This window comes from Protopterus annectens, chromosome 14.part0 (assembly GCF_019279795.1).
Source record: "Protopterus annectens isolate FY-2018-M chromosome 14.part0, PAN1.0, whole genome shotgun sequence".
Lineage (NCBI taxonomy): Eukaryota > Metazoa > Chordata > Ceratodontiformes > Protopteridae > Protopterus > Protopterus annectens.
In genome coordinates, this window is record NC_056748.1 from 497526668 (window position 1) to 497539308 (window position 12641).

Consider the following 12641-nt stretch of genomic DNA (forward strand, 5'->3'; position numbering starts at 1 on the left):
TTAATACTGAAAATTGCCCTGACATTTAAGAGCAAAGTCCAAGGTATAAACCCATTTTCTATTCCTGTTCTAACTCACAGTTTTGGGGTGACTGACTGGCCCCAAAAGGTATTGGATCAGTTGGACAGGAAAACAAGAAAAATGCTTCATGCTTATCAAATGATACATAAAAATCAGTGTATACCAAGATTATGTATTCTTGTTCTGAAGGAAGTATGGGACTTCTCCAAATTGTTTACATGTACACATCGGCTGACCTCATCAGATCCAAACACAGTGAGTCAAATAATCAAAGAAACTTTATTGTGCTACCTAAATGCAATTTTGAGTTGTTTGACAGGAGAAAACAAAAAGACATGATAGGTATTAAAGAATAAACAGCAACTATAGTACAAAATTAAATGTGCAGGTAGCTGATATCCTTGTACACTATTTATATAAACTGGACAGCACTGACTACTAGATGATTAACACATGAAAAGTGAAAGTTTCAAAACATGAGAACAAATCTAAGATGCATTCCTTGCTTAGTTTAGCAGCAGCATATCAGTATCAAGTGGGAATGGAAATCAAACCAGAAGCGGACAAAAACCAGTATATATATATATATATATATATATATATATATATATATATATATATATACACACACACACACACACACACACACACACACACACACACATATATATATATATATAGAGAGAGAGAGAGAGAGAGAGAGATCAGATGAGAAGGCAAGAAATGTGGAAAGGCATAAATACAGTTGCAAGTACAGAAAAATCCTGGAACAACCTCATGTTTATCTGGATCTGATGCAGGAATAAAAGTAAATTTAAACCAAAGAATGAAATGTTAATATTAGTGGCCTAGGACAGTGGACTACATACACTCTGGTTTACAAAGTTCACTGAACATGTGGGAGAACCAGACAAATCCAGGCTCTGAAAAACAGAACTGGAAACAGTCACAAGTCTGGTTGCTGGGTGTGATACAGTAATTGCAGGGGGCCTGTATACGGAAAGGTATAATAATGTGGCAAGACTGTTGCACTGGGGATTGTGAAAACATTATAACAATAAAGTAGCTGAGAAGCATTGGAAACATGAGCCACAAAACATTATAGAGAATGATGAAGTTTACATCACATGAGCTCACCCATTACTAGCAGTTCAAAAACTAGATGCAAGAAAATCAGATATAGTAGTCTGTAAAAAGAAGTCAAAAATAGCATTGATCAAGGAGATTGGTACACCCAGCAATTTCAGAGTCTTATGTAAAGAGAGACACAAAGTCATAAGGTACCAGGATTTGCAGACAGAAATGAGGGCAATGTGGAAGAAGGAAACACAGACAGTTCGAACAGTAAGAGAAATGGGTCTCAAAAAACATAAATGTACAGCCTTATTTAGATATGTTACTGATACATGTAACTCCAAATGAATTGCAGGAGGAGTCAACTCTGGGCACATTGTGGCTGCTCCAAAGAGCACTTTGGCTAATATCAAAGATGGAAACAATACTAATTTTATGAATTTTAATCATACTTTAACATAGGAGTAGGGTCCATTCCCATCATGGTATTAGAAATCCAAAAGATTTTGGAGAAATAAACTCACTCCTGGATCTACTGTCTCATTCCACTCTAACTCAAGTCCTCTGCCTGCGGCATCAGGCCTCAGAACACACCTGGGTGGGCATTTACTACACATTACCACACACCCTGTCAGGCATTACGTCTTGCTTAAAAGAACCCATCTTAGCAAATATGTAAATGAGCATTATCTGTCACACGTACTGCACACTGCAGATTTCTAATACAAACATTCTAAATTAATAAATTCAACTCAAATAAAAATATGCTTGAGACTGTCCTTGTATATAAAGTACTTTCATAAACAATATTCTCAACTAAAAAGTTCAAGTCAAAATAAACACTTGAGACTGTGCTTGTATATAAAGTAGTTTCATTTGAAAATGTTTAAAACAGCATTTCTGCTTGAAGTTACATAAATAGAATATAAAGTTTGCACATCTATATACATTTTATAAAAGTAGAGACTGAAGAACATTCAATTTATTATGTTAAGGCATCTGCTTTGACATTACTGGATTTCTAAAGTAGGAATGTACATTTGATCTTGAGGCTATCTTTACAGGTAAAGAAGATTATAACACCAGTGTCGCGCATCTATTCACAAAGTGCATTAGTGACAGTGTATTAACAGTGGCTTATTCTTTATATTTACTACTTTCCCTATATAAATTTTAACAGTTGTCTTCAGTTCCGGCACCCATACACGACATGTAGCATTCTATGGTAAATCCAACTCAAGTTTGTCATGTCCCTTAATGAAGGCATCTACATTATGCTTTAAACCATATACAAGTCTGCAAAATGCTCTACATTTTCTGTACTCTCTGAAGTAAAGCTAACATATTTTCAGTTGTTTACCAGCATCTTTCAGCAGAACTTGCATGCATATAGGGCTTGTCTCATGCCACTAGCATTACATTAACCCCTCTAATCTGAAATTGAAATAGCCTGTCTTTCACAGAAAAGTATGGCAAGCACTCAAGAGTCTGTGAGTATGCAAACACCTGAGTGATCTGAAGCATGCCACTGGTGCCATACACTATGGATATGTCAATGTTGGCACATTCAGTGGGAATGCTAAAGCTGGCACACTGTCAGCATTTGTTACTTAGCATATTTAGTATGGAATGTCACTATTAATATAGGGTTATGCTTCTCAGTCACTCAACAAAATGTTACCAAACAGCAATACTGATGTTGCAACATTTACTTGGCAGACTACATCAGACACTAAGCATACTAGCTGGAAATGCACAGTTACCTTCACTACAGGCCCGGGGATGATTTTGCCATTACATTCTGTAATTATAATATTTAACAACAGTACTGATATTTCACTCTCTCGTGAAATCTTCCCCAAAGTCATTTTTAGTCTGATTTACATGTGGAATTCTTTGTTATGAACATATATAATAAAGTTATACTAGACTTCAAAATGCCTTAAGATGTCTATATTCAATTTAGAGGGTGACTAGGATCTACATGTGTTTTTGGAATGCTCAACATCTAACAAGCAATAGCTATGAATCTTCAAACTTGCTAGAACTTTGAAAACGATAATGTGCATCTGACTCGTGTCAACAAAGTTGTGACAGTCAACAGCATGCAGACAGGAACAGAAATGAAAAAAGCAGCATTGGTCAGCACTGACGTAGAACTAGAGGGATCTAGATGCGAGCTGTTTTAAACAATAACCAAAAATCTGGCAGTGGTCAGGTACAAACAAGCACCATAGGATTCATTCATTACTTCGTAAAACAGCAGGACAGTGGCAGAAAATCAGTGTTCTTCCACCAGAATGTGCAAAATCCTATTGCTTAGTTCACTGGTCCCAAAAACAGTTTCCAGCTAATTGTGAAGTTACACTGTCTGCAGAGGAACACAAGCAGTATCCCAACTGTTTTGGTAAACAATAATCACCAAACCCTAAACATTCATCACCCTCCACACAAGAGAACAAGTTTAATTTAAGCCATTGTAATTCATTCTTCATAATAGTGATACAGAAATTTTGCATACCTATGAATGCCTGGCAACAAAGATAATAACCCTTGCTTAAATAAAATGGAAGATAGTCATTTACTGAGTTAGCTCTCTGCTGCACTGCATCTCCATCACCCCAGGCACTATCTGAACTACACATTTGTATCTTTCTGGTGTTTTGATTGTGATGAACATTCTTTCAAAAGGGGGATAGTGAAAAAAATCTCTTATCAGCAACTCAATAGTCTTCCTCTTCAACAATAAAGTGGTTCTGTTTCTTCCTCACATTCCAGTGTAAACATTCAGCCAGGCTCTCAAACCAGTCATTGACAGGATTCCGGAAACAGATAGATGGGACTGGGTAACATGAGGTAGTGATGATAATACTGCAAAAGAAAAATGAGTGGATTAATGATAATGAGACCAGCTAAATTATATCTAGTCCTAAAATTCACATCTCTCCACCCTTATAAATACTGCATAGTGACAATGTCATTACCACACAAATACTAGCACATATCAGAAATCATTACCTCAAAATCAACAGAGTATCAGTGAACAAAATAAGTAGTACCACCACTTGTTGAAAACATAATCCTTACCATAATTACTAAACCTTTACCTTAACCTTTCTTCCTTAGGTTGTTTTGAAATTATGCATTGTTATGGTTTTTCAAAATTTCTCTGGGTAGACTGTTATTGAAATAACCAGTTTAAGTGAAGAAGTGCATATTTTCAGTGCTTGTAAGGCTCACTTCACTGTAGCATAACACAACAGACTAGATTCACATGTACTGCATTCATCTGCGCTTTCTCTTTAGGCAGAGCAGTGAGTAGCACTGAAGCCCTAAAGCAAGAGTTTTCCCAGTATGATTCCCTGTTGGGATACCTTCAGTTCAGTGTCTGCATGTCATTCCTGAATTGTCATGTGTTTTCTTCAGGTGCTCTAATTTACTCTCACCTCCCAAAGGCATGTAGTAGGTGAAATGGCATTCTTCAAATTACCTGTATGTGTATGTATGTATGTATGTGTGTGTGTGTGTGTGTGTGTGTGTGTGTGCGTGTGTGTGTGAGTGGGGTGGGGGCTGGGGGGTAATGCATTTCTGCAGTAGATCAGTACCTTGTTCAGAAGGGATTTCAATGCCTTGCACCCACTGGCAGGCAGGATAAGCTCCAGCATAATCACAAACATGTACTGGATAAAGCAGGTTATCAGAAAATAAAGGGCTGGACTTCTCATGTGTATGTGTGTGTTTTTTGATATGCCTCCTAATAGCTGACCATTAGCTGCTAACAGCTCTTCTCTACTTTTACTGGTTCTACCAGACCTGTCTTAACATCTTCCAGGCCCAACCCAATCCATATCAGAAGCAGGAGAGGAGACTGAGGACAGTGGTGCAGCATCACACTGCTGATGGGGAGTGTGACTAAACCCGCACTCACCCCAGGGCAGTCTTGCCAGCACTAACTGCTGCCTAAGGGGAGTGCATAAACACTCACTCATGCACATTTTTCAGTCAAGAGGTGTACCACCTGCAGCATGGTACTAGCCCATCACATAACATTGCAAAAACACTACAGTGAGTCTATGCAGTCAGTCAGCTACTCATTCCCATTTTCCGCCTCTGGTCTGGTCCCTTCAGTGTCCATACTGCCAGTCGAACACAGGTCATCTGAGGTACAGTAAGGGTTTTATCCCTCTGTGCCACATGATCTCTTCTTTGTTTTTATTTTAAAGCACAGTGGGTTTCCTCTTGATTTCAATGGGATAAATTAATTGCCTAAGTTGGCACTCAACAGGGCTTTAGGTAGTTTGCATATCTTGAGATGTATACAGTGTCTCACGAATGGCTTTACTGTGTAGTGCTGAGATAAACTGCATTTTTTCTGACAGTTTATTTTACTAGTTGGGTGACAGCTATGGTATGATTTGTTAGTTTTTTTTTTTTTTTTTTTAGATTGTGATATTTTTAGATAGTGTAGAAAGTTAGAAACTGGTTCATTTTGCTGGTAATGCTGTTTTTTTCAGGTTAGCTATTTAATGTTAGTATTTCATATTTGTATACTATAAAAATTATCTTCACTTCCATGGGGTTTGATTTAGGTGGACAGTGTTGTTTTATTTTAAGGCGCATGTGAATTAGGTCAGTCCAGTTTATAAAGTTCACCTTTTCTGACACTGTATCAAAAGTGAAATGTACATACATACATACAAGTATTTCAAGCACAGGCAATAATGGTTTTCAGTTGTGTACAGGCTGTTCTTAAAAATATCTGAACTAGTGCTTGCTTTAATAAAATTTGGGTGTCTGTTCCATGCATCAGCAGCTCACTCAGAGAACCAATTAGTAAACTTCTCACTTCTATAGAATCGTTTACATAGGTTATCTGATGATTCTCTAATACATTTTGATAACCCCAAGCACTCCTAGAGGTAGCTGACTCTAAATGTTCTATACACCTAAATAAGGTCTCCCCTGAAATATTTATATGAGACACTGTACAAATTCAGATATTTTATTATTTTATACTAACTTGAATTTCTGCAGCCATGGACACCCTTGGCATATTTCCACTGTACTCTTTCCAGTTTATTAATAGTTGTTTTCTTATACTTTTTCCAGATTGCTACTCCATATTCGAGTTTGGGTTTAATATAAATAACAAACAATGACTTCATCATTTCTGATTTTCTAGACATTATATATCCCTTTATACAATCTATAGTCTACAACTATCAATAACCAACTGGTTGATAATGATTCAAAAAACTAAAAGCTGGATCTACCCAAATGAATCTACTGATGCAATCACTGTGTGCTGTATTAAGTATTTACCTTTCAGTTTATGTTTCTCAAATCTCATATGGTTAGTTTTTGATGTATTTACCCTACTGCCATCTGTAACCTTCATAAATGATCTTTAGAACTCATTTGTCTGGAATTATCTGTTGCCAAACAGAAAAGTGGAGATTCAGACTTTCTGGAAATAAAAAGGGACTGCCAGGGTGGGGTGGGGGGTGGACAAGGTGCCTTAAGTAGTCATTCAAGAAGTCAATAAGGTTCAGGAGACAAGATCGGCTCTTCACGAACCCAATTTGGGTGGGGTCCAGAATTTGAAGGTTGCCAATGTCTTTGTTTATAAGTTCCATGATAATGCGTTCCATGCCCTTGCAGATCAGGCTCGTCAGACTGATGGGATGGTAGTTCCTGGAATCCAAGGTGGGATTCCCCCTTGTGGAGTGGGATAACTGTAGTTGTGCACCACTCTGGGCACAAAGCCTGAGGTGAGGCTATGACTAAACATGACACTTAGGTGAGGTGCCAGTTCATTCTGTAGTTCATGTAGTACACAGCCCGGGATGTCAACTGGTCTCATGGATGCTGTATTCTTAGCTTTGGAGAGTGCAGTTTCTACCTATGTGGCCGTGATTACCGGAATTTGGCAATCTTTTGGTACTGAGATGGGCCCTTTAGGGGGTGAGAGGGGGGTGAAGTTGGCACTAAATCGATCTGCCAGGATATTGGCAATATCCTTGGGATCAGTATATTTGATGCCATTCTGTTGTAGCTCAGAGTAGATCTGAGCATTGCCGTTTAGATTCTTGACTTAACTATAGAATGTGGTTGTCTTTGGAATCTTTGGCAATTTTATTTTCGTAACTAGCTTTGGAGGATTTTATGAGGGATCTCAGCTTCTTATGAGGCTGGTAAGGGAGTTTTTTGCATCCGGGGATTTTCCTCTTTTCTGCAACAGTTTTTTTCCTTCTGTTGTATAGTTTGCTTATGGCAGGGGACCACCAGATTGGCTTCATTTTTTGGAGGAGAGCGTCTTGGTTCTATTTGGGATGGCACAATTCATGCACGAGTGGATGTGCTTATACAGTGCCTTAGTGTAGGATTCAGCAGTCAAACTTTCAGCTCCTGTCTGCATAGGTGTCATGAAGTTTGTCACTTCTGACTTGAGTAGCATGAAGTTGGCTTTGGAGAAGTTTTTTACGGAGGTTTTCTTACTGGGGGGTGAGATTGGGATGTGGATGTCAAGGGTGATTAGCTTATGGTCAGACCTGACCAATGAGGGAGTGGACCACTGGTGGCATCTATATCCCATGTTGGTAATGACCAGGTCTAGGATATTGGAGCCCCTGGTGGGATGATGGATTATTTGATCCAGTGTGTTAAAATTTATTAATTCCAAGAATCACTGGGAAAAGGTGTTGGTACCCAAGTAGTTTTCCCAGTTAATGGCAGGGTAGTTGAAATCACCCAGTATTAGGGTGCTTGGTTGCATCTTAATATTTTCCAGTATGTTTAGAAAGGTGTAGTGAGAATCTTGGGGCATGGTGGGGGATATGTAGCAAGCTACAATTTGGATTGCAGTCTTACCTAGTGTTAGATGCACCTGGAGAATTTCAAATGTATTAGGTCGGGCAACTAGCCTGGAGGTGTGAATATCCTTGGTGAATATGGGCACTCCTCCACCTTTAGTTTTTCAGTCTTGGTTTGGTGGCCGAAAAGTGTGGTAAGAGTTGTAGTCTGGTATTGCAGGGGTGCACTCTGGAGCCTTGAACCAGGTCTCAGTTACTGCACAGATATCGATATTCTCCATTTTTAGGAGTGCCTCGAGAGAGTGCATTTTGAGGTTTAGACTTCTAGCATTGAGTAGCATTACCTTCAGATTTTGCATGCTTGTATCGGTTACAGTGGTGGTTTTGTCTTTTGAATCTTGCCTAAAAAAGGCACTATAGGGCTGGCAAGAGCTTTAGCCAGTAACCTGAATCCCAGGGGTGACAGGTGCAGATCATCTCTGGCAAAGCATTGTGGTTTGTCAATCATGTTGTCCCAGGCAGACAGATACTGGATCTCCTTTGACTGAAACCAGAAGCTTAGCCAGTTATTGAAGTCAATCATTTTGTCCTTATACTGTGGTATCATTCTGGGCAAAGGCAGGATGCTACACAGGGCTGGGGTCATACCTGCCTGGGCCACATGATCCGAGAGCTCTTCCATGTCTCTTTTCGGGTAGTCCAGAGAGGTATGTCTCAAGTCATTCACTCCAACATGGACAATGACAGAGTTGTATTTGTACTTCTTGTGGACTGACAAGTGCAAGCGTTATGTGGAGGATCCTGGCACCCGACAGGCAGCTGACTGTAACTTTCTCCTTGTTCAGTCCGGTGAGTGGGACATCAGTGTGCCTGACTATAGCGTCACATATGACTTAAGTGTTGGGTATGCTGTCTTGCCTTAGGGTCTGTTGTTGGGTGGCACACTGGTGTTGGAAGCTATGTGTCACTTTGGTTGTGACTGGTGTTTGTTTGCATTTCAGCTTCAGAGGTCCTTGTTGCTTGGGCAGGTTAATGTTAAGGGCCTCCTCATATGTGGGTTTAATGTTGCTATGTGTGGGTGTTGATGGTGTGGGTTTTGAAGGGCTATGTGTTGCTTGAGGTGTAGTGCAGGTGTTAACCTTCTCCTCTTGACTGCCTAACACAATCTTGGCTGGAGAGAGCTTTGCTTCCAGTTTGGCTATGTAAGACCTGGTTTTGTCTTATCTTCATTACTCTCCCAGATTGGGAAAAGTACAGTTGTGTACCTACCATAAATGTAGATGTTTGAGTGTATTCACTGTTGCAGTCATTACACTTGGGTTATCCTGCTGACAGGCTACCGGCAGTCAGCCTGAATTCCAAAGTCTAGGTCTGGCGTCAGTTGCTGTCGCCTCTTCCCTGTCGTCAGTGCACCAGGGGTATAAAAGATGCAGCCGACGCCATTTTCTTCAGTTTTTCTTGCCCCAGATGTCAGGTGCCCCCAAACTGGAAGGCTGAAAATTATGCCAATAAATATGCATGCACAATAACATTTCTTTCATCTACAAGCAAATACACCACATAGGTTGTATAGGATAGAGAAGTACAGATAAGTCCCAGCAAAGAAAAGGGGGATGGTGGGTGGGTAACCTGGACTGCAACCGTGAATACACTTGAGCATCTACATTTATGGTAGGTACACAACTGTACTATGTTCATCGTGTTTCACTGTTGCAGTCATTACACTTGGGTTGAATCCCAAAGCTGAGGTTGGGTGGCTGGGTCTAAATAGGATTAGGAGAGGCTGTAAGGCCCTGCAGAACTGCAGTGGCAAAGCCTGCTCTGTATTTAGAGTACAGAGGTAAATGGTAGTGCTTGGTAAAAGTGTGCACTGAACTCCAAGTTGCAGCCTCTAAAATGTCTTTGGTTGGTACTCCTGTGAGGAAGGCTGCTGAAGTGGCTGCTGCTCTGGTTGAATGTGGCCTAATGCCCTTAGGCACTGATTTGCCATGTTGTGAATAGCAGAAACGAATGCAGTGGCCTATCCATTTTGAAATAGTCTGCTTTGAGACAGCCTTTCCTTGTGATCCTGCAGCATATGCTACTAAGAGTTGCTCAGTCTTTCTGAAAGCCTTAGTTCTGTCCAAGTAGAAGAGTAGCTGTCTGTGTATGTCCAAAGAATGCAGGAGTCTCTCACCCTTATTCTGTGGGTTTGGATAAAAAGTAGGCAAATGAATGGTTTGGTTAAGGGCCACACTGGACATTACCTTAGGCATAAATGTCGGGTTTGTCCTCAGGGAAACGCTGTCTGGATGGAAAATGATAAAAGGTTCCACAGCCAGGAGTGCCTGTAACTCTGAGACTCGTCTTGCAGAGGTTATTGCTAGGAGCAGAGCTGTTTTCCAAGATAAGAACTTTATTTCAGCTGCATTGGCTGGCTCAAAAGGTGGCAGTGTGAGTTTTTCCGAGACATAATTGAGGTCCCATGCAGGTATTGGTGCTCTCCTTGGAGGTCTTATGTTTTTGGCCCCTCTGAGGTACTGTCTTAGCAACGGATGTGAAAAAAATGGTGGTTCCGTATTGTAATGAGCTGAAATGGCAGAGGCATGGATTTTAATTGATGAAAAGGATAGGCCTTTGTCCAGCATCTCAGTTAGGTATTGTAAAATCGGAGGAATATTTGATACAAACTTGTCAATTCCTTGTGCCTGGTTCCAAGCACAGAATCTTTTCCATTTTTCTGCATAAGATTTTCTGGTACTGGGCCTCCTGGCCTCCAAAATAACATCCATCACTGCTTTAAAGAGAGGTGTGTTCAGAATGGCTACATTATCTGCCATGCTGCCAGATTTAGGGTTCTGAGTTGGCTGTGCAGGATCTGATTGTTTCGTTGGGTCAGTAAATGAGGAATTAGAGGCAATGTCCAGGCTGGGCCTTGAGACAAGCTCTTTAGGATTGGGTACCATTGCTGGCGGGGCCAGTCTGGGGAAATCAGAATCATTTTTGGCTTCTCTTGTCTGACCTTTAGGAGTAACTTGGGGAGGAGAGGCAGAGGAGGAAAGGCATACACCCATGCTTGCTTGTGATAAGTCCTTGTGCAGAATCTCCGTAGTTGGCAGTTGTGAGGAGAGGCAAATAGATCTATGTCTGGGCATCCCCACTTCTTTATTATCATGCTGAAGACTTGTGGATCCAGTTTCCACTCGTGGGGATCCGTGAGGTTTATGCTTAGTTCATCTGCCAGCATATTTTTCTTTCCTGGCAGGAATTGTGCTTGCAGGTATACTTGATAAGTCAATGCTGTGTCCCACAAAGTCATGGCTTGTCTGCAGAGGGGGTCAGAATGTGTGCTTCCCTGTTTGTTTATGTACCACATGACTGTAGTATTGTCCGTCCTCATCAGTAGTTGTCCTGGATGTAGTAGGTCCTTGAAAGCTGTCAGGGCATTCTGAACAGCTAGCATCTCTTTTTGATTGATATGAAGATGGCTTTGGTTTGTGGGCCATGTGCCCTGAATACATTTTCCTGCCATGTGGGCCCCCCAGGCACAATCTGATGCATCCGTTGTTATTGACTGCCTGGCTGTGGGGTAGGGTGAATGGCTGTCCCTTGTTGTGGTGACAGGCCTGTGCCCACCATCGAAACTCCTGTTGCAGGCAAGGAATGAGGGGAATTAATGTTTCCAGGCTGTAACAATGTTGAGTCCAAACACTTTTTAGATACCATTGTAGTTTCCTCATATGCAGTCTGGCATATGGAATTAGCAGGATGCCATATGCAGTCTGGCATATGGAATTAGCAGAATGCAGGATGCCATGAAGAACCAAAGCCTGCAGAATTTTTCTTGCAGATAACTGGGTCTTTGTTGCCAACAATTTGAAGTAAGAAGTCAGTTGCCTTTGTTTGTCTGGCGTGAGATAAGCCATCTGGGCAGTTGTATTTAAGCTTGCACACAGGAATATTATCTCTTGAGAGGGTACTAGTTTTGATTTATTTTCGTTTACTGTGTACCCTAGGCAAATTAGTAATCTTTTTACAAACTCCAGATGCTTTAGTAGAATGTCCTTGTTCTCTGCTTGAATAAGGCAATTGTCCAAGTAAGGATATATTTGAATTCCTCTTTGTCTGCAAAATGCAATTACTGGTGCCAGGCATTTTGTGAAGACCCTGGGTGCAGTAGATAAGCCAAAAGGCAGTGCAGAGAATTGGTAGTGCATAGAGCCAGCTAGGAATCTGAGGTATCTTCTGCAAGATTGTCTGATTGGAATATGCAGGTATGCCTCTTTTAGGTCCAAAGTTACCAGCCAAGTCTTCTTGCCCAGCATGGGCAGAAGCTGCTGCAGAGTCAACATTTTGAATTTTGGAACGTCCAGAAATGTATTTAGAATAGACAGGTCCAGTATTGGTCTCCAGGCTTTGTCTTTTCTGGGTACCAAGAAAAGTCTTGAGTAAAATCCTTGTCCCTGCTCTTGCTGTGGTACTTGCTGAATGGTCATGTCCATGAGGGATGAAACTTGTTTTTGTGCCTCTGCCCATTGATTGTGTGGCAGGTCTGGCATACCTTTTTCCCTTGGCAGGGTGTGAAAGTGGAACCTGTAGCCCTGGGACACTATATTCAAGACCCATTTGTCCTGGGTGATCATGTGCCAATTTTGAGAAAGAAGTGCTAGTTTTCCCCCTAAGGGGGCTGCCAAAACATAAGTGCTTGGTGCTGGCAGAGGAAAGTCATTGGGACTGTTTCCTGTATGGCTGTGA

At 41.0% G+C, this 12641-nt stretch overlaps 1 protein-coding gene across 1 annotated transcript in view; it reads right to left on the minus strand.

Annotated features, from left to right (window-relative positions):
• Window positions 1–1950: 1950 nt before the first annotated feature.
• Window positions 1951–12641, minus strand: part of NADK (NAD kinase) — a 1020436-nt gene continuing 1009745 nt past the window's right edge. The window contains exon 10 of the mRNA XM_044056259.1: window positions 1951–3966. Coding sequence (XP_043912194.1) covers window positions 3819–3966 — 148 coding nt within the window. The 3' untranslated portion in view covers window positions 1951–3818. The remainder of the gene's footprint in view (window positions 3967–12641) is intronic.